At 44.0% G+C, this 23,462-nt stretch overlaps 1 protein-coding gene across 3 annotated transcripts in view; it reads left to right on the forward strand.

Annotated features, from left to right (window-relative positions):
- Positions 1-23,462, forward strand: part of RUFY3 (RUN and FYVE domain containing 3) — a 388,583-nt gene that overhangs the window by 218,798 nt on the left and 146,323 nt on the right. For 2 of the 3 annotated variants that reach the window (XM_082258987.1, XM_082258991.1), the window contains exon 2: positions 13,294-13,712. In XM_082258987.1, the coding sequence (XP_082115113.1) occupies positions 13,319-13,712 (394 nt within the window). In that variant the 5' untranslated portion in view covers positions 13,294-13,318. Of the gene's footprint in view, positions 1-12,987; positions 13,713-23,462 lie in introns of those variants that run through there. The other variant, XM_082258988.1, reaches the window with a different exon arrangement.

Raw genomic sequence — 23,462 nt, forward strand, 5'->3', positions numbered from 1 at the left:
TGTGGAAAGTCAAGTCGGCTGAATATAAAAATAAGCACCTAAAAATACAGGCCATTGAACATTTAGTGCCCTTCTACAAGCCCGTCTGTCCTGTGGCAAATGCTGAGTATATCAGAAAGAAAATTAACAGCATTCGCACTGCATACAGGCGGGAGGTTAAAAAAATTGTAGAGTCCACCCAGTCTGGAGCAGCTGCACAGAATGTACATGTACCACGGCTGTGGTATTTTGATAACCTCAGGTTCCTGGCAGACACATTGGAATCGAGGCCGTCAATTTCCACGCTGCCTTCGACTTCGGCAGAGGGCTCAGTGTCTGTAGATCCAAGCCAGGATGAAGATATCCTAGAGGGCAATTTGACTCAGGTATGGCATTTCACTATATATTGTCTGCTAAAAATGTAATCATGTAACAAAATTATAAGCTAAACCATAATTGACCCTTTATGTAAACTGGCATAGCAAGGGGTTGGCATGACAGGCAACCGCCAGGGCCGCAGGCCAAGGGGGGTGGGTCGCAAAAACATTGCCATTGTTTTAGTGATTTTTTGAACAATCCACTCAGCCTGCACACCCCAGAACCCCCAGTTTGCAGGCGGATTCATGCAGGTGTAAAACATTGAGAGCTGCTTCATGCAGGTGTAAAACATTTAGAGCAGCTTCATGCAGGTGTAAAACATTAAGAGCAGCTGAGCCAAAAGACCAGGAGACTGAGAGTGTCTCTCACTGCATCCCCAGCACACCTCTGGTCTTCCAAACACTGCTGCATCCCCAGCACACCTCTGGTCTTCAAAACACTGCTGCATCCCCAGCACACCTCCAGTCCTAACAAACACTGCTGTAGCCTCAGCATTCCTCTGGCTCAACCTTTTTTAAAAGAAAACTAACAAACTAACAGCTCCTGCAAATGATCCATCCATCCTTGCTTCCATGTCTCTGGTCTCTCACTCCAGGTCAGCAAGGCAGGTGGCTTCCTTATTCCTGTTTTCCTGCAACGCTTCACCCTCAATGCCCTACATCAAGCCCTCTGCAAGTTCAGGCCCCTCTCTCTCTGCAACCCCCCTCCTCTCTCTCTCACACCCCCTCTTTCTCTCCCTCTCTCTATCTCTCACCCCTCTCTTTCTTGTTTTTCACACCTGAGACAATGATTGCCCACTAGAGAGCTCTACACTGGGCAAACAAGGGACAAATGAGAAACATTTAATGCCCTTTTATATTTTTTTTTGGGGGGGGGGGGGTTACATTTTTACATTGATCTTGGGGGGGGGGGGGTTGTTGCCAAATACAGCTTCTCAACAAGGGCACTGGAGACCCTAGATACGCCACTGTATGTAAAGTCTGCTATTTGTTCACAATAATATAACAAACATGACTTTTTATATACACTATAACATTCTAATCAATTGTTCATTTCATCAACAGGAAAGTATCACTGAGGAGGAGCCAGGTTGCAGCCAGGAGCCTGGGGAGCCTGCGGAGCCCTTGGAACTCTTTCCAGCACCACCTCCTCCTGCCAAACGGAGGCAAAAGAGGAAGCACGTCGATGATCTCACCGACGAATTCATACATGAGGCCACCATAGCCCTCCGTAGGAAACCGGGGGCAAATGAGTCCTTCGGGAATATGACGGGCAAAATTTTAGAGCAGGTGGACCTCAGGCAGTGTCAGTATGCCTGAAAAATTATTATCGATGTCCTGCACAAGGCGGAAAACGGCGTCCTTACTGAGCACAGCCACGCATGCGAGGAGCACCCATGCCCTCCTCCACCTCCACCTCCACAACACCCACCACCTCGCCAAATGCCACATGGCCAGTGGCAATATGGCCAGCAGGATCCAAACCTGCCCTCATGGCAGCCTGATTACAGTTATCAGCAATTATGATTTTTGTAACCCCCTATTATTTATTTTACTCGTTTGTCATTTTCTAATTTAATTTAGTCCAAATGGACCTTTTTTATGTTTATTTTTTAAATACGGAGAGCATTAATGTTTTCTTTTGTTTATTTCTGAGATCCAAAAATAAAGAAAATTGGAAAAAAATAATGGCCTATCTGAATTTGTTAACATGTTTAATATTGTGCATAACCTGAAAAATATGTTTTATACATTAATTCATAAAAGAATAAAGGGTCATATCAATAGTTAGATCTTTGGTGTGAAAATACAAAAATAATGGCGAAGAGTTAAAATTATTTAATTAGAAAATTTGATAGAACAGATAGAATAGACAAACATTATCTTCATCATAACAGAACACATGCCTTTTTATTAGAAAAGTATGGCATTATGAGCAGCATCTTCCTTCTTCTCACATTTATCAAGATGAGCATGTGCTCCGCATTTCACCTATTTTTTGGACTGCCGCGAGCCAAAAGTTCTTTCTGGATAAAATGTTGAGTTTACTTGTGAAAATTCTTCCGGGACCTCATTTGGTTTGATCATGCGTGTTGGGATTTGTAGCTGTGTGTCGGCCGAATTCTGTACTGACTGGCGAACAATCGGCCGTTCTGGTGTCGGCATACAAAAATTTTAATGCTTGCAAGACAGATTCTTGTCGGCAGAATGTGCGCTGACGGCTGTCGGAGGCATCATACTAACAAGCGTACAATCGGCAGATCGTTCGTCAGCCGACGCTTGTCTGCCGACGATCGGTACGTGTGTACGGGCCTTAAGGTTTTGTTGAGGAAGCGTTATTGGCTGTTGTTTGGCGCATGGACGTTTGCTAGTGTAATAGTCTAGTGTAATATTGGAGTTAATATTGCATATGAGTATCAGAAATCTTCCCTGAGGGTCTGCAATTTCCTTGCGGAGGGTAAAAATGTCCTTAATGGCTATAAGCACTCCCCTTTTTTTTTAATCTGCGTTGGCAGAAAAAACATGAGGGAATTTCTTATGTGTGCATTTAAGCGGAGCCGTGCTGCAAAAATGTGTTCCTGCACGCATAGCACATCGCATTGGAACTTCAGTGCCTCTTGCTACAAAGATGTCCTCTTCATTGGGTGATTAAGTCCGTTTGAGTTTATGGATAGAAATGTCAGCCCCAAATTCTATTGGTAAAGGTTTGTGCAAATGTAAGTGTCGTGCAGTTACTCACTGTGGTCCTTGAACGCCCTCTATCTGAAAGTCACCATAGTTCGGATTTCTCCAACATATGTAGTAGTATAAAGGATGTGAGAGGAAGCTAGTTCTACAGTGCAACTTCAGAGTACTCAGGAAAAACAAAGAAAAAAAAGAAACATATGTAACATGCATAAAAGAGCTTTCTAGTAGTACAACCGGTAGAACTAGATTGAACAGTTTTTGAACAGGTGGGTATGGTACCTGTATGCAGCATCCACTGCTCAAGCTTTAGTGGGGGTATGTGGTGCTAATAGCCAAACCTCCTCCATGCAGGAGAACTAGGTAGGTGATTAACCCATTGCCGGGATCAAGAGTGTTTGAGAGTTTTTGTTTATTTTCAATTCTTGCTCGACATGTTTGGCCTTTCCTGATGATGGGGAAGAGGGTCCCTCCTCCAGGAAGTATACACAAAGTTTTTAGCAGAGAGATACCTTTATCCGGGGAGTCTATAGTGTGGGTACGACCCTCTTTTGTAATCATGATTTTTGTAGGATAGCCGCATTTGTAGGTAATGTTATGATTCCTCAATACTTTATTAATAGTGTTGAGATTCCTCCTCTTCATCAATGTGTATTGGGATAGATCTGTGTAAAATTGCAGTCCCTTATATTGGGGAGGTATGCATTATTTTTTGAGCATTGCATACATTAGCTTCTCTTTGATATAGAAGAAATGCATATGGAGGATTACGTCCCTGGGGACCTGGTCTGAGAGGTGTGAGGTCTTCGGGAGATGGTGCACCCTATCTACAATAACATCCAGGTCTGGTGCTTCCAGAAGAATTTCCTTCAACATTGAGGTAATATAATTGTACAGGTCTGCTTGGGGTATAGATTCAGGGATCCCTCTGATCAGTGATCTTCATGTTGTTCCTTCTAGATCTATCCTCAATGTCTGTGATTTTAGCCTTGACCCACACCATCTCCTCCTCCTTTCCTTCCGATTCGTCCACTAAGTCATTTATGGTATTGGCGAATTCTCACATTTTATCTGTGAGTCACGGCGGCTACTCCCTCTCCTCTTCTTCGTTCGGAGGCGGGAAGGTGAGCGGCGCTTCTTCCTCTCGGCCTCTTCTGCGGCAGGTGACCGGCGCGGGCTTCTTCTCCGGACTGGACTCCAGGTCTTCGGCAGCGGGAAGCTGACCGGGCGGTGACGGTGAGTGACTGATGCACGCACCGGCTGATCAGCTCAGTTTGGTTTAAATTGATTGTAAAAGAAGTTATGGCTGTTTGATTTTTTATTTGATTTTTGCAGACTCCATCGTTTTAATCAAACTGCAGATCGATTGTATAAAAAATGGAAGTTAGCGGCAAACACCATAAGGATTGGTAAGGATTGGTAAGCTGCAAATCCTTCTGCAAATAATTCTGTCACTGCCCGTATTGGTTAATATGTGGATGTCTTCTTGCAACCTTTGGTCAATAAGACTCCAGCCTTTCTGAAGAATACAATGCAGATTATTAAGGAAACTTCAGAGCTAGTGATTGAGGATAATGTGTTATTAGTGGCAGCGGATGTATCATCACTGTACACTATTATTCCTCACCAGAGGGGCTACTAAGCGGTAAAATATTTTTTGGACAGGGACGATAGGTTATCTATGCCCCATAGGAGGTTCATTTTGGAACTATTATGTTTTGCTTTGGAACATAATTATTTTTTCTATGGGGGTGAGTATTACTTACAACGTACTGGTGTAGTGATGGGGGCCAAATTTGCCCCCAGCCGCGCCAAGTTATTTATGGCGCTTTGGGAAAATGAGGCCATTTATACGGAAAAGAACCCCAACTCAATTTTTTTGGCAATGTTATATAGATGACGCCTTCCTTATATGGAGAGGGAGTGAAGAATCCCTGCATATGTTTATGAGGCATCTTAACACTAATGAATGGGGTATTAGATTTACTTACGAATTTAGTGATACTGCTGTTAATTTTTTAGATTTAGCCATTTTATAGCAACAAACTAAATAACTGTCTAAAACGTTTTTTAAATCAACTGACAGAAATGGATTTATCCCTATTAAGAGCTGTACCAAAGAACCAGTTCCAACGTATCAGGCAGAACTGTTCAAATAAAGAGAACTTCATTTCCCAAGCCACTACCCTGAGGGGGTGCTTTATAGAGAAGGGCTATGATAGTCAAATTTTAGAACAGGAGCTGAAAAGGATATCGGCGCTGGATAGAAATCAACTTTTGGTCCCCAAAGCGAAAGAAACCAACAGCCTTAAGAAACACGAGTGGTAATTTATTACTACCTTTTCGTCCCAATATCGATGGGTTAATCAGATTTTTAATAAACATTGGAAAGTGCTAAAGGAGGATGGAAACTTAGGTCCATCACTCCCTGATAAACCTGGTGTTATTTTCAGGAGAACCTGGAGCCTTTAAGATTTTGTGGCACCCAGTTTCAATGAAATAATTCCTAGGACTAAAATGTTTGTGGTAACCCGTAAGTTTTCTTTCCGTGCAAACAATGTAAAGTATGTAAGGATTCCAAAACTATTAGGACTACTTCCTTTTCATCCGATGTAACCTCTCGTACGTACTGCATAGAAGAATGTATTACCTGTGGAACGAGGGGTGTCATTTACCTCTTGAGGTGCCCGTGTGGGTCCCAGTTTGTAGGCAGAACCACACGGAACTAAATGTTAGTGATGGCGAACCTTGGCACCCCAGATGTTTTGGAACTATATTTCCCATGATGCTCAACTACAACGCAGAGTGCATGAGCATCATGGGAAATGTAGTTCCAAAACATCTGGGGTGCCAAGGTTCGCTATCACTGGAATAGGTGAACATCTTACTAATATTAGAAAAGGGTTCGTAGGGCATAGTGTGTCTAAGCATTTTAGACAATGTCATAATAGGAACCTTCTTCGGGTTGTGGGTATCTATATTAATAAAATGCAACTGTCCCTGCGTCCACACTCTAGATTCCCTGTGTCCGTGATATTGCGCTACTGCGCATGTGCACCACGGACAGCCAATGGGATTGGGAATGGGGACGGGCACTGACCTTTTTAGGCTGAGGGAGCTCCTCGGTGTCGGAGGCCGGGTATTGGGGGTCACCGCCGATGATGCTGCGGTGTGAGGGCCGTTGTACTGCCGATCGTTTCAGTAGCCACCGTCTGATCCGTATTTGCTGGGAAGGCGGAGTTCCGATCCGTTGCCTTAGATTTAAAAATGGCGCCACCCGGCGCCACACGTCATTGAGTAGACGCCGCCGCTCGGGAAAGCTCGGATACGTTTGGGTATTCCTGGAAATTACCGAGCAGCGGCGCATACGCAATGACGTGTGGCGCCGGGTGGCGCCATTTTTAAATCTAAGGCAACAGATCGGAACTCCGCCTCCCGTCTCCCCAGCACATACGGATCAGACGGTGGCTACTGAAACGATCGGCAGTACAACGGCCCTCACACCGCAGCATCATCGGGGGTGACCCCCAATACCCGGCCTCCGACACCGAGGAGCTCCCCCAGCCTAAAAAGGTCAGTGCCCGCCCCCAGCACATAGGAATTCAGAACGGCCCTCACACCGCACCATTATCGGGGGTGACCCCCAACACCCGGGAACCGGCCTCCAACACCGAGGAGCTCCCCCATCCTCCCCAGCACATATCAGGGACAGGTAAGTTAGACTCCTCCACTGCTGCACTGCCTGCCATTATGAGGGGGCTGCAGGCATACTACAAGAGATGCAGTGCTGCAGGCATGGTACTCCTGTACCATGCCTGTAGCACTGCATCTCCTGTAGTATGCCCGCAGCCCCGCATTCCCCTGTACCATGCCCGCAGCCCCGCATTCTCCTGTACCATGCCCGCAGCCCCGCATTCTCCTGTACCATGCCAGCAGCCCCGCATTCTCCAGTACCATGCCCGCAGCCCCGCATTCCCCAGTACCATGCCCGCAGCAGCCCCGCATTCCCCTGTACCATGCGCGCAGCCCCGCATTCCCCAGTACCATGCGCGCAGCCCCGCATTCCCCAGTACCATGCGCGCAGCCCCGCATTCCCCAGTACCATGCGCGCAACCCCGCATTCCCCTGTACCATGCGCGCAGCCCCGCATTCCCCTGTACCATGCGCGCAGCCCCCGCTCAGTCAGCCATAAGTTCTAGCGCCCGTTAATTTAACGGGCTTAATGTCTAGTGGGAAAATAAACCTCAAACTGGAGGGGGAGTAGCCTTGAAAAAAAGATATCTGGTTGTGAAACGCAATGGATTTATACTCTACAGAGTTATCGACCAACAGGCCTTAATATTGAGTTGGACATTAACTGTTTTATAGATAATAGTTGAGTTTTAACCTTCTTAAACCCCCCCCCCCCCCGCTTCTCTTGCACTCTGCTACTGTCTGACTACCTAATAGCACCTGTTCCTGTTTTCGATACTGGTTGGTTTTTCATCTGTATAGGTATAAGAGGTGTTTAAGTGTAAGATAGTTAGTACTCTCCTAATCATAGGTGAGGTTCTCTCTGTCAGTGTTTCTCAACTCCGGTCCTCAGGGCACACTAACAGGCCAGATTTTAAGTATTACCTTGCGGAGATTCAAACTAGAATACTGCAATCACTGAGCAGCAAATTATATCACCTATGATGCATTTCAGTTTTCTTGAAAACCTGGCCCGTTAGTGTGCCCCGAGGATCGGAGTTGAGAAACACTGCTCTCTGTAACAGAGGAAACATCCGTTATCACTATATAAAAGATTTTCTAATTACACCTGCCTGAGCTTTTTTTAATTTTTTTAACTTTTCCATAGATTAATTTTTTTTTATTGAAAAGTAATTACTTTTTATGTTTTTTTATTTTATTTTTGTATTTATTTTTTATTTTATTTTTATTCATTTTTATCCATGATGGCAGCTAAAGTTGTTGACTCCAGATCTGTTTAGATCTAGGATGGGTTAAACTTTCCCATGCTTTCAGCCGCAAAAGGTTTTTTAAAATGTTTTTTTGAACTAATCACTTCAAGAAATTGAATTATTTGGTAATTTCTTTTATTGTTACAATTTGTTCTGATATTTTTTACTGTTATGAATCAGTGTCTCGGCATCCTTTTGTTTTTAAATGATAGTAATTGATGTCCTAGATGAGCCTCCTTTCCCAGTTGAAGCCTGTTACAGGGAAACGCATCGGGCGGAGCCATATCTGTGACGTACGTCATTCCGCATGAGCAGGCTGGTGCCGTGTTGGATATCAAGTGTTTAGACAACGCTGATTTGTATCTTCATTCCTGTAAGTGTGACTTATGTTGTGTTAATAAAACGCTGTTTTAACGTATTACACTATGAGGTTTCCCTCTTATATCTATATTCATGGGGAGCTATTGCCAGCCGATTGCTTTACTATCTTATCTTATGGGATTTTCCATATCAAAACCAGAGGAATCATCACCCTTCTCCAGCTTGGCTGCTGAGTCCATTGGGAGTGATTAAGGCTCCATTCACACCTGAGCGTATTGTTTTTAGGCTTTTGTTTTTGCTTTTTTCAGGTGTTTTTTCAGGAGTTTTTTGGGCTTTTTTCAGGCGTTTTTTTGAGGCGTTTTTCAGGCGTTTTTTGCAGGTGTTTGGAAGCAGGCATTGACATCTAACAAAAACGCTTGTAATCTGCCAGAAAAGAAGCTCATGAACTTTTTTGAGCTTCAGGCGTTTTGCTTCAGGCGACAAAACGCTCAGATGTGAACAGGGGCCATTAAAATGAATGGGATTTTGCTTGTTGGGCGTTTTGAGACTTTAGAGATGAGCGTTTTACGAGCTGAAATACTCTCAGGTGTGAACAGGGCCTAAGGCGTGTGTGATCTCTATAATTTGAGATCGACGATTTCTGGTAAGCAGTGTGTATATGTGGTGAAGGGATCTGCTTTGAGCACCGTTTTATCTGGATTCCTAACACGCACATATGTTTTTCACTATTGAAGAAGGATAAAGCCCCGTACACACGTACCGATTGTCGGCCGTAAATATTCGGCCGACGACCGATCAGCCGATTGTAGGCTTGTTAGTATGATGCTTCCGACAGCCGACAGCGCATTTTCGGCCAAACAGAATCTGTCGTGCAGGCATTAAAATTTTTGTTGGCCAACACCAGAACGGCCGATTGTTCGCCAGTCAGTACAGATTTCGGCCGACAAACAGCCGATTAGCAAGACTGGGCATGCTCAGAGAAGAAAAAAGACAAGGAAAGTTAACCATCACATGACATCACTTCTGCAGTCGGCTGTTGTTGGCCGACAAAATTTGTGTGCAGTCTTTTGCAGTTTTCAACAGACTGGACAAAAGACGGCCGATCGGTACGTGTGTACGGGGCTTAAATCACCTGAAAGACTTTCACTTATGAACTTAATGGACATTATGTTTGTTTATTTGAGTATTTGGAATTATTATTTCATTCTATTCACTGTCATTTGATTAGCGCGCCTATTCTATATATTTATGATTTTTAGGTCCTTGTGTTCGGACTGGATTGGTTGCAGCTTTATAAGATTAGTTTATTGAGTATATGGTTATAATGTTTTGGTTTTAAAACCGCATCACAGGTTCAGTCTATTACTGGTTAATTGGTTGTTTTCTTTTCACTTCATGGTGATGGGATAAAGTGCAGGATTTTTTCTTTTTACAAGCTGCAAACTCATTACAGTTTTGTTTTTGGTTTAAAGGGAGCGCACAGCGTGCGAAAACATAAGAGACGGTAAGCTGTAGATGATGTGGATGAGAGCAGTTTAATAAGGCGGTTTACTGCTGTTTTAAGCCTCTTATCACCAGGTGATAAAAAAAAAGAGAAACCTATCATGCCTCCAACTAATCTTTTATCACTTCCATCAGCTCATTTCCCACAGTTACAACCTTTTGTACCACTTGCCCCACCCTGTTAGATTGTAAGCTTTTATGAGCAGGGCCCTTTTAACCCTCTTGTATTTTATTGTATTGTGTACTGTCTCCCTTTTCTAGTTTAAAGCACTGAGTAACCTTTTGGCGCTATATAAATCCCATATTATATTAATAATAGAAAACAAATGCAGCCACCACATCTAATGGTGGCCATACACACTTTGATAAAGGATCGATTTATTTTCTGATTGATCCGTTCCAATCGGATCAATCATTTATAGTGGATTCTATGGGTATGCCACATGCAGTAAAGTGGATTTTGATTTAAGATACGATTGTGACTTACAATCTTGCGTTATTGATCGCACCTCTGTTTCCACCCTGTAACCTCATAATCCGATCGATCAAAATGTGATCTTATTTACAAACAAAGTATCTCATTGCCTCTGATTGATGCGAAACGATCGATAATTCTGCGTCCTGGCCGATCGACTCATTTTCATCTAAATTCATTGTAAAGGCAAGTTCACACCACGTGCAGTCCACTGTGATTTTCTTCTGCATCAAAAACGCATGGATAGTAGGTTACTGTATATGGTTTTCAATGGCAAAGTTCACACCAGTGTGGTCAGTTCAGGTGCATTCCAGTTCCATAAGGGCCAGTTCTAGACAAAAAAAGTAGAACATGCTGCATTTTCTCTGCACTAAACTGTACTTGGACGTGGTAAAACGCATCAAAAACACACCAGAACGCACCAAAAAAAACAACTGGAACACACATGTCATTATTTAGGATTAAGAAAAAAAGAGGTTTAAAAATGCACTGGAAGGCATCAAAAATGCATTAAAAACGCATTAAAAACATGTCAAAAACGCGCATGCAGAAAAGCTTCCGGAATGCATCTGGATTGCGTTTCTGTGGTGTGAACTGGCCCTAAAAAATGTATAACATTCTGCATTTTGTTTGCCCTGAACTGTACTAGAATGCGGTAAAACGCATAAAAATGCACTGGAACATACCTAAATGCACTGGAACACATGCGTCCTTATTTAGAGCCAGTTCACACCACATGCAGTCCAGCACATTTTATTTTACTCATGTCCTTTTTTAAGGTTAAGAAAAAAGGGGGGGAAATGCACTGGCCTGCATCAAAAACGCACTGGAATGCTTCAAAAATGCATAAAAACACGCATACAGTTAAGCATATGGAATGCATCTGGACTGCGTTTCTATGGTGTGAACTGGCCCTAAAAAAATGTAGACCATGCTGCATTTTTACTGCATTGGACTGTCCTGGAACGCTTTAAAACGCATCAAAAAAGCACTGGAACGCAGCTAAATGCACCAAAAACGCATTGGAACAAATCTAAACGCACAAAAACACACTGGAACACACATGTCCTTATTCAGAGCCAGTTCACACCACATGCAGTCCAGTGCATTTTTTTTCCTGCATCAAAAACGCATGAATAGTAGGTTATATGGTTTTTAATGGCATAGTACACACCAGTGTGGTCAGTTCCAGTGCGTTCCAGTTCCAAAAAAAAAACAAAAAAGTAGAACATGCTGCATTTTCTGCATTGGACTGTACTGGAACGCGGTAAAATGCATGAAAAAATGCACCGGAACGCACCAAAAAGCACTGGAACACACATGTCCTTTTTTAAGCTTAAAGGCCAGTTCACACCACATGCAGTCCAGTGCATTAAAAAAAAGGATAGTAGGTTATATGTTTTATTGGCATAGTTCACACCAGTGCTTGCAGTTCCAGTGCATTCCAGTTCCAGAAAAAAAAAGTAGAACATGCTACATTTTTCATGCACTGGACTGTACTGGAACGCTGTAAAACGCACCAAAAATGCACTGGAATGCACCTAAGCACACTAAAAACACACTGGAACACACATGCCCTTTTTTAAGGCTAAGGGAAAAAAATGAGGAAAAAATCCACTGGATTGCATCAAAAACGCACCAAAAACACGTCAAAAACACACATGTAAAAAAGCATCTGGAACGCATCCGGACTGTGTTTCTATGGTGTAAACTGGCCCTAAGAAAAAAAGAGGGGGAAGAAAATGCACTGGACTGCACCAAAAACGCATCAAATACGCACTGGAACGCATCAAAAACTAAGTTTTGCTACGGTGTGAACTGGCTCTAAAAGTTAAGTAAAAAAGAGAAGGAAAAATGAACTGGACTGCATCAAAAAAGCACCAAAAACGCACTGGAACACACATGTCCTTATTTAGTCCCAGTTCACACTGGTGCGATACGGGAAACCCTGCGATTCAGTGCCAGTTCCCGCATCGCACCTGAATCACACAGTGGTTCACACTGAGATCTGCGACTCGTTGGGGGTGTCAGTGTAAAGTTAATGACACCTCCAGATCGGATCGCAGGGCGAACTGTGAAATGGTGCAGGAATCAGATCGCATAGGTGTGAATGAGAGCAGACCAAAAAAAAAGGGTCCTGTACCATTTTGGTGTGAATGCAATGCGATTTCAGATTACACGTTGTATGGCTGAAATCACATCGCATGTGATGTGCACAGCAATGCTGTGCGCATCACATGCGATGTCTGGCATCGCACTAGCGTGAACCGGCCCTTAAGGTTAGGAAAAATGCACTGGACTGCATCATAGTGTACCAAAAACACATCAAAAACGCACTGGAATGCATCAAAAACGCACCAAAACACATTAAAAAAAAGCACAGGAATGCATCAAAAACACGCATACAGAAAAGCATCTGGGCTGCGTTTCTATGGTGTGAACTAGAGAAGTTATGGTTGTTATATTTTTTTTTTGCAGATTCCATTGTTTTGATCAAATCGCAGATGGATTGTAAAAAAAAAAAAGAAAAGGAAGTGTGTGGGGGCACCATAAGGGTTGTATTTTTTGTTTAAGGGGGACACGGCGTGCGATAACAGAAGATGATGTGTTGTGACAATGGCTGCACATAGAAGGGTTACAGCTAGAGAGAGAGAGGGGAGTGTAGTGGGGAGGAGCAGTACTAAGGAAGAGTCCTGTGTGTCTGCTTCCTCCTCTAGCTGTGGGGAAGTTCCGGGCACACAAGGATTGCACACACTGCTCTCCCATCATTCCCCATCCCCTGGATGATCAAGCAGGAGCTAGATCTAGGATGCCTGCTTGGAGCTGACAGCTCCCCCTAACACCCAGCACTGATCATTCTTCTCTAGGAGAAGTATACACCAGTGACATGAGGAATGCTCATCACATTCAAAGACTACTTGACTTGAGTGTTTGAATGTGGGTAAGGAGCAATAATCCCTGACAAGTCAGCATCAGATCCCCCCACCCACTAGAAGCAGCGTTGTCCGAGACCTCCATATCCTACCGAGCAAGACATGGAAGGGGAGCAGCCCGACAAAACCTGCCACCAGCATGGCAATGGAAACGCGCAAGGCATGGCTCTTCCTGGGCGCGATTTGGAGATCCTTCCCTTGCACTTGGATGAAAAGGGCAAACAGGAACCTGAAGATTCACCCCTGGCGCTGCCACCACCCATATTCCTTTATCCAGGGGCAAGAAAGCCAAAACAACAGGGCAAAGATTACACAGGGGTGACCGCTTTACAGGGGTACAGTCGCACCTCTCCCTCGTCTTCTTCTTCTGGATATCCTGAACCTGCCTCGCCTGGATCAGGGGGGTTGTCACCCACGTCGTCCCTGCCGCTAATGATGATGATGATGAACTACACTAGCAGCGGGAGCAATGGCGGCAATGATAAAGTCCAAAAAAGTGAGTAAATGGCATATATTTATAGGATATCTATGTCCGAAACTTTTTTTTTTTTTTTTTCCCTAGTTTGGGTGGCGTGGGAAAAAAGTAGAACTCCTGTCAGGTTTTACTGCTTTTCAGGGCTTTGTTAGGGCTTATTTACTCTTTGTGGCTGGGGGCAGTAAAAATAGGTGGTTCAGCCATGGTTTTATGGTCCCCTTAAAGTGGAAGTAAACTCCCATCTGACTTCTATCTATAGGTAAGCCTATAATAAGGCTTGCCTATAGGTACTGTAAATATCTCCTAAACATGCACTGTTTAGGAGATATTTACTTTACATGCAGCTGGTGACATCATGGGCGCATTCGCTCTGAAGGAACGGCCAATCCTTCAGAGTCCTGTGCCATAAGCGACGGCTCCTGTGCGCATGTGCGGGAGTGGGGTCATCGTGGCTCTGGCCACTCACACAGCCAAAGTCTGCGAACCCGGAAGGAAGACCGGGTGAAGATGGAAGTGGAAGCGCCTTTAGTGGTGACCGCTCGGCGCTGGGGGGCTTCGTTTTTAGGTAAGTTTCACATAATGTGCTAGTATGCGATGCAACCTAGCAGATTATGGCTTTACCAGGTTGAAAAAAAAACAAAAACACACAGGCGTTTACTACCGCTTGACAGCCAGATATCCCCTGTTACCCACGATGGGCAGCACTGCCACCAAACATGGCACATTTATGAATGGAGTTTCACTGCGACCACCCTACAAACATGTGCAGTGTACACGGTTGCTGTGTGTTTGTGTGGGCTTTTAATGGTTAAAATTGGTACTGAGAAGGCATCATGTTTCTGAACTGCCTGTCATTTGCCCTCTGAAAAGTGATTAATTGTGGATCACTTTGCACAGGGCAGTAGAAAGTACCACAAGTGTAAAGTAAGGCGATTCATTCCAGCCCTGCCGACTCACCTGGAGCAGCGTAATTTGTCTTTTGTAAAGTAAGGCAATTTCCCCTGACTTCCAGGCCTGGTGACACAGCTTTTACCAGACAAGAAGTGAAGGAAAACCTGCATCAGTGAAAAAGATAACAACAAAAAAGCTGACAGGGGATCTATCACTCCACTACTTAAGTTAAAAACGTGTTTTTACTTCTGTCTGTATTGCTGTTAGAGAGATTTCCCCTTACTTCCTGTCTGGTAAAACTGTGTCACCAACACAGGAATTCTGTCTGTATTGCTGTTAGAGAGATTTCCTCTTACTTCCTGTCTGGTAAAACTGTGTCACCAACACGCAATTCTGTCTGTATTGCTGTTAGAGAGATTTCCCCTTCCTTCCTGTCTGGTAAAACTGTGTCACCAACACAAGAATTCTGTCTGTATTGCTGTTAGAGAGATTTTCCCTTACTTCCTGTCTGATAAAACTGTGTCACCAACACAAGAATTCTGTCTGTATTGCTGTTAGAGAGATTTCCCCTTACTTCCTGTCTGATAAAACTGTGTCACCAACACAGGAATTCTGTCTGTATTGCTGTTAGAGAGATTTCCCCTTACTTCCTGTCTGGTAAAACTGTGTCACCAACACAGGAATGTAAGGGGAAATCTCTCTAAAAGAACCCTGGATAGCAGTAACACCTGACTGGGGGTCTAATCCTCCTCCACTCCATCTAAAACTATAAGAACATGGCTATAGGAGCCATTCGTGTGTGGTTAGGGGCATACAGTGGATTCCTGTGACCAGAATCACAGGTGTACGTGATCCGCTTCGGCCATGAACGCGACACAGCCGTTGCATGTATCAAACATGGAGGGATTACCAGTGATTAGGGACAGATGATCTCCCTTGGACAGGGCTGGGACAAGGGGTGGCCTTCTGGCTTGGGCACACACTTCAGATCAGTGGCTGGTAACCAGCAGATCGTGGCTTCATGTCTACTCTACTGCAGTTACACTGTGCACCAACATGGCCACTCTCTACCCCGTCCATCCATAGCTGGCATGACACACCGTGCATGCGCAACAACCTTCTAGCTGCTAGAAAGCAAGTGATTGGCCATGCATGTGCAGTGCACACCCCATGCCAACCATGGGCAGCTGGAACAAGGGGGCATAGAATGACAGTACATTCAATCTATGCCATGTATTAGCAAAGGGGGGCAGTTATTGCCCTTGCCCTGACTGTTGTACAAACCTCACCTGGTACCTCCCCTGGTAGTTTGCGTCCAGGGGCAATCGCCTCTCCTTACTACGCGTAATCGCTCCCTGCACAATTATCCTATACACCAGACAATCCTGCCACAGGAATCCGCTGCTTCTTGGCGCGGGAATCCTCTCTATGCCCCTAATCCCACGTGTGAGTGGGGCCTAAGTGGCAAATACAAAAATGGAGCTGCTGGCTATAGAGCTGCTGGCTATAGCAGCCAAGTCGGCTTGGATTGGGAAAATGAGGTCATCTTGTTATCATTAGTAACGGCTCCACTTTTACTTCAGTGTTCTTTATATAGGAGTTCATAAATAAACTGTAGGGAACCTCGCATAAAAGATTACACGCTACATTTACGTCTGTAATTAAAGTGTGTTTTGTACATTTGTAGTAGAAACGACGGATTGTTTATTACAAGTGCTACATTGTTTACATCCCTGGCTCTGGAAAACAGCAATCAGCGGCGTTGTTTTCCTTTCAGTGGATCAGTATTGTTCTCTACGTGATCAGACTGGGGGTCCCCCATATCACGTCACTGTAGTCCTAAAGATACACATTTGTAGAATTTGACATGTTTATAGGAAAGCTGCCATAAGAGAAGGAAGGAGGCAGCTGTCGCTGACCACTTCTGCTAGAAACGCTTGTTGACATGCTGATCTTCCGCCCTCAGTACATGAAACATTGACCCAATGCCAGTAAACAGATAAGCATTTCTCATTTTCAGGATCCGCATACTTGTTCTGGGTTAGTGACTAAAAGTATTGAAGACAGAGGGTCAGTCTGACAGCCAGGCAACTAGCATTTTCAGAGGGAGGCAGTCCCCCTCACGCTCTCATGAAAGGATCACTGTCAGTACCAAGTACAATTGTGAGCTCAGCTGATAGCCGCCTGATGCCTAAGGTCAGCCAGCTTTAGTGTTTTCATTACAAGGTAACTTATGTTAAAGTGTAACTAAAGTTTTGTATAGAGTGGAGAGGGATTAGAACACCTGTCATGCCTAGTACCCCTGACCAGAAAATCGCATGGAAAATACGGCTTTCAGGGCGATTTATCCGATAATCTGATCGTTAGTACACAGCTTTCGAGAGCCGATCATGACAGTTCGTTCAAAATTATCCGAAGGGACAAACAATAAAATGTTTTTCGTAAGATAACAGAACAAACTTTTATGTGTAATCGGTACAGTATTCGTCCATAAAAAAGTTGTATTCTGGTTTACGAGAATTCTCTTAACTCTAGTAACCTATTCCTTTTTAGTGCCGGTTCACATTTATGCGATGCGGGAACGCCGTGAATATGCAGCGTGATCCTGCATCGCATTCGCACCTCTGGCAGTTCACACTGCTCTCAATCCAGAATAAAGATTGGTAGCCGGTGCAACCAGTTCTGATCATATAACCACAATGATCACGTTAATGCCGATGTCCCCCCCCCCCCCCCCAAGGCGTCCAGAACTATTTTATGTGGCCCTCTCCTGCAGCTGCAGCACTCGCCTCATCTTCTTCCCCCACTCTGTCTCAGCAGTTGACAGCAGAGAGGAGGACAGAACTCCTCCTACAGATCCTGCACTTCTTTCTCTGTACAGCCACAGCACCCCTTCATCTCCACCTCCCCTGGTTTCAGCATTCTGCAGACTCCAGGAGCTGACTCTGGCCCCCTCTGGTCCTCCTCCAGACCCTGCACTTTCTGCTTCCCAGCTCCACCCCCAGCTTCTTTCCGTCAACAGCACAAGATAGGGGGGTGCACTGTAATGTATGGGAGGGTGGGGGACTCGACTTCTGATGGTGGGGGGAATCTTGATATCGGCTATAAGGGGGGTTTGGGTGCTCCAGACATCAATTCTGGCCCTTTGAGGGAAACAATAATGCTGATGCGGCCCGTGATGAAGTTGAGTTGGACACCCCTGATTTAGAGGCATGTGTGGGAAGAGTTTATTGCATTCTCTGCAAACGCCCCACTACCTATCCTACCCCAGTGTCTAAGGACAAACACAGCTCAGCTAGGACCTCCTTAGAACCTAACTTGCTACCAGCACCCGAAGGAGGCAAGGAGCCTACAGTGCTTGCAGGGACTACTGTAAGAGGATGAAAGTAACAATTCTGTCAATCCCTATTGATACAGAAAATAAGTATTATTATTATTTTTCTTTTTTAATAAAATAGGCCTTTTTTTTTTTTTACTTTTAAAAGGATAGTAAAACTATTTTTTAAAAAAAGAACATATATTTTATACTTCCCTGCTCTGTGTGATAGTTTTGCACATAACAGCCCCTATTCTCCTCTTCTGAGGTCCCCCACTGGCTCCTCCTCTTCTTGGTGTGCCACCATAAGCTACTTCCTTCCTGTGATGGCACACTGGAATGCTTGAGCACCAAGACCCTATAGACACCCACAGCACAGCTTGGCCCCGCTCCCAGGGCCCTTGTCACAGGATTTGATTGATAGACGCAGGAGCCAATGGCTCCCGCTGTTGCTCCTCTGTCCTACGCATAGAATGCATTAAGGTAAAAACCTTGTACCTTTACAACCACTTTAAATTAGAGCCGTCACCCTCAGAGCTTGAGTCATATGGCTGACACTGCTAGTTTGTTCTTTTTACCAGGCTCTAAAAACAGCATCAACAATCTTTTATTGTAGCAAATAAAATGATATGATATGTGAAAACTATTAACCTTTTCAGGGAGTAGCTGCAGGTCCAGGTTTTGTTGACAGGGAGAGCGACATCTGATGCGTGCACACACGCACACACTCTGCAAGGGTTCAATGCTTGTTTAGTCTAGGGGTTCAGGGGAGAGCGAAATCTGATGCGTGCACACACACACGCACACACACACACACTCTGCAAGGGTTCAATGCTTGTTTAGTCTAGGGGTTTAGGGATAAAAAGAAAAAACAGCTTTTGCTGTAACATTCATCCTCACTCTGGAGTTGTTCTCTGCAGTACTTTTTTCTGCCCCAAGATGTCCTCAGTCTTCTGTCTTGACTGACAGCCAGCATCAATCAACCCACTCTCTATGTGGGGGAGGGGGGGGGCAGCAGGTAGGGGGGTTGATGGGTGTTTTGTTTCAAGTAGACTTTAGCTTTACAGCCCAACTGCACTTTTCAGAACTGTTTGTGATATCACTGGACCGGCAGTGTACAAAAGACTAAATAACAGCTCTGCTGCAATACATGTGTAGCACCCCTGTGAATACGTTAGGTAAGTTTAGTTAAACCAAAGTTTAGTTAAGTTTTACTGCAGTCAGTGGAGCCAGGATTAATTGGGGGTCATGTACAGTTCAGCAGGGTTTGAGGGCTGAGCTTCTGTCGCCTCCCTCTGGCTTCTGGAAGCTTCCAGAAAGTTCCAAATCTTTGTGAGCAAAGGGATGGAGATAGAAGCCTGAATATTCATGGGAGCTCTGCCAATCCCTGGGTAAAGATCCAGAAGGTGGGGAGTTATCTATAAATGGTCAGGAGCCTGGACATGCGAGAAGAAAATCCATTATTCAGAGGCCAGGAGGTGCTGGGGGGGGGGGGGCTCTGCCTCCAGGCAGAAAAGGTGCCAGGGAGGGAGAGAGAGAGAGAGACGTTGTGCTGAGAGAAAGAAGGAAGGAAACTGAGAGGAACCATCACCCTCTTCAGTCTCATTTTTGACTGATTGAGGATTGAGATACCCTGGCAAGCAAGTGGAACATGAACGGCAGGATCCCTGGGTAGAAGTCACCATCTATGCTGCAGGACTTTAAGGGACTGAGTGAGTAACATCTGCCCGTTTTCACCACCCAAAGCCTATAGGGTTGAGACAGCCAGGTGCAATACACAGCTGGCCATTCGGGAGGGACAGCTACAGCCAGCCTTCAACCAATGCTTGAGGGCCCAAAATACAGTGGCTCCTGAGGGGGTAGCGCTACACATGCTTCTTCAATACTGTCATTTACAGACTTTTTATTTCAGTTCTGGTCCTTTACTAAGTTGCATGACTCTTAGTGACCTTCAACCCACCTATTGTGAGCCCAGGCTGTCATGGACACTCTGCCTGCAGGCACGTCGGCACACAACTCAGGCTCTCGGTACTCCTGAACAATGTGTACTTATATTCTATTATATGACCCCTGCGCTGTCCAGGAGTAGAAACTGCCACCACCAGAGGAGAAGTGGGAAGACCTGTAGAGAGTAAAAATGCTGGGGAAAAAATTGCCATTATTGGGTACTGTCTTGCTGCGTCCAGTGGTGCAGCCCCAACCCTGTGCAAATACAGTTTTGATAAAGTCGGTATTTGCATAGATATTTGGGTTTTCCTGGGCAATACCCTGAGAAACTGTGAAGAACTGTGAAATATTGGTACGAAAAGGTGCTATGCCTGTACCGTTTAAGTGGTTTACTTTGAACGGTACAGGAATAAGACCTTACTAAAATCACTGTCATAGGCCACAAAATCAAGGCACAATTTATATGCCATTTATAAAGTTATCTGCGCAGTACACAATTCTCCCATGGTCCAAAAGCATTTAGGAAAGGTAAAGTGCAACTCCAGGGAAAGAGCCCACCATCAGTTTTTTTTTTTTTTTTTGCCTTTGGTTCCATTGGTAAGATTTCCCATTACTTCCTGTCCTTGTGACAATATTGTTGTTGGTCTTTGGGACAGAAAGTGATGTAAAATGTGCAACAATATAAAGCCACCTGAGTTTCGAGCATTAGCCGAACCCTTAATGCTTTTCTTTTTTGAATTAAAATGAAGGTTCTTTGTTAGACCCATTCCCCAGTTGCATTGCACATAAAAAAAAAAATAACACATAATGAGAAAAATAAAAAAAATATACACATTGGATTTCTGCCAATGGCACCTAGGTGAGGGTGATGTCATAAGCCTTCCGGGAAGATTCTGGGAATGCTGAGGAGTCCAAACCTCACAGGAAGATGCTGCAGTCTTGGTAGGCCAACGGGACCTCTTTGGATATTGCTATGGTGCTCCCTTATGGGTAGTGCTTGTAGTGCCTGCTGAATATTTTGTTTCTAACATGCATTGTGAAAATAATTGTTTAGAATATTACATGTAAGATTGTGATTTATGTGCAGGGTTTCATTTGTGTAATGAATTGGGTTATTGATCAACTCCTGTGTTGGATGTCTTCTATTGAATGCTTTCTGTGTATTACGGATTTATTGGTCTCCCTGGCATATTGGAAGGAAAGAAGGAGTTCACTTCTTCCCATACAGATGAAACCATGCAGTGAAATGCTATGATCCAGGGGTGCTGCAGACTAGTGTCAAAATAGGATAGAATTTTGTGAATTTTTGTATGGAATGTATGATAAATGGTCAAAGAGTGGAATTGCTACAGATAAGGCCGGCTGACATTTTATATGCACTCTTTATTTAGGGTTTTTCGGTAATTTTTAATACAGACTATAGCACAATAGTAGACGAGGATGATGGAAATTACAATATGATTCAAAGGGTATTAAAATTCATATAATAGAATGTCACAGAGTAAAATAACATAATCAAAAGCTGTCATAGTACCTACAATCTAGTGTCCGAGGTCTGTAGGTGACCCAAAGACTGAATAGGAACTTAGGTCAGGGGGAAGGTATCAAGAAGACCTGCTGTAAGTACAGGGGAAGGCTAGTATTTTAAACTCTTTATTGCAAAACGTATAAATGCATTAGACAACATAGAGTGATGTTCATTATCCACTCTAACGAAAATTGCAATAAAAAAGCAAGATAATGAAAACAACTTATCTCACAACCATAGAGACCATACAATCATTAAATAGGTCAGGTGTATCAACATTTGAGGTGTATGTACCCATATTTGGGTACATACGTTGGCATACAGGTGCTATAGTTGAAGAAATAGCAATTTCAAAGTACGGGCAGTAAAATCCCAGTAACATAGCATAATGTTCTTTACAGTCAGAGTGGAAGAGTTCCAGATATAATTTTGTTGTAATTTTTTTTTCTTTAGGACAACCCCTATGCTTGAATAGTAGTTTTTTCATAGGGCTAAATTTGGTTTACTAATTGTATCCAGTGGTGCACCTTAGGAGTAGTAGACTGGATCCATCTAAGTGCTATGGATTTTTGAGCCGGAAAGAGTGTTTCTTTCAGTAGTAATCTCCTATATCGGGGCCAAACTTCCTCATGGAGGATGTCTAAAAAAACACACCTCTGGGGTTAAGGGTATTGGTGTGAACAATCCCTCTACAACCTTTCACCAATACCTAGCAATAACAGAGCATAGCCAAATGACGTGGGCGAAATCTGCCTAGGGCAATTGTACCTTGTCCAGTTTGAGGAGGGTATACGGTGCATAGCGTGTAGTCTGACTGGGGTTAAATAAGACTGGTGGATCATTTACAATTGGATCAATGTATTATTAACAGTAGGGTTGCACCGATACCACTTTTTTAAGACCGAGTACAAGTACCAATGCTTTTTTTTTTCCAAGTAGTAACTGATACCAATTACCGATACCTTTTTTTTTAATGTCATGTGACCGTTTTCAAAGCAGAATACAGACTAATGATATCTTCTTTATAATTATGAAGAACTGTAACTCAAGACATTATAAGTGAATAAAATGGTTTTATTTGCTGGTCACAAAGTTGTAAAAACTCACTGATAAGGTGGCACTGATAAGGTGGCACTGATGAGGAGGCATGATAATGCAGTACTGAACTGATAGGTGGCACTAATATGCAGCACTGATGACCACTGATAGGTGGCACTGACTGATGAGCAAGGATAGGTAGCACTGAGGAGTGGCACTGATGAACTGATGGGCAGGCACTGAAAGGCAGCACTGATTGGCAATTGACATAATAACTAATGGGCTTCACTGCAACTTATAATATTATTATTAATAATAATAAATATTGGAAATCATTTCACTATATGGGCTGGGTGTAACAAGGTGTCCACTGCCACCTTCTGGCTGCAGGCTTACTGCAGCCGAGTGAAGGGTGTACCAAGATGGGCGTTGTGGTGTTCTGACGGAACGTCTCTTCCAGTACCGAATCTGAGGTATTGCCAATTCTGACGGAACACCCAGAATTCGTCTTGGGAACATAGCGGCTGCGCCCCTGCCCTGGCCAGCTTACCTGCCAGCGTGTTGTTGACTGCCTCTGTCTTCTCTGCTCACTGACTTCCGGGGATGAGTAAGTGACACCTCTTCAGTCCTTGAGGTATTGAGTACTTGTGCAAATGCTCTGTATCATTACCGATACTAGTATCAGTATCATTCCGACCCTAGTTAACAGCAGGGGACACATACTGTACAGGTGGGAAGAGCATGCTTCCTCCCAGTCTTCATCAGAGAGATTGGGAATGAACGCTTGCCACTTAGTGCGAAGCTCTAGTGGGCAGTTTTTGAAGTAGTGTTTAACCTCTAGTGGGGCAGTCTTCAAAGTAGAATGTGGCTGGCATTTTATTACGATGGTTCTTGTTCATACTTTATAGCCTTTTTTTTTTTTTTTTACCAGGATGCCTTCAGGTTTCCTCAAAAGTGCCTTCACAAAATGCCTAAAAAATGCCCAAGAACTATATGCAAACCAGCAGATGCATCAAGCCTGCCTTATAGTTCCACACAGACACAGGTTTTT

This window comes from Pelophylax lessonae (assembly GCF_965119305.1).
Source record: "Pelophylax lessonae genome assembly, chromosome: 1".
NCBI classification, from domain to species: Eukaryota; Metazoa; Chordata; class Amphibia; order Anura; family Ranidae; genus Pelophylax; species Pelophylax lessonae.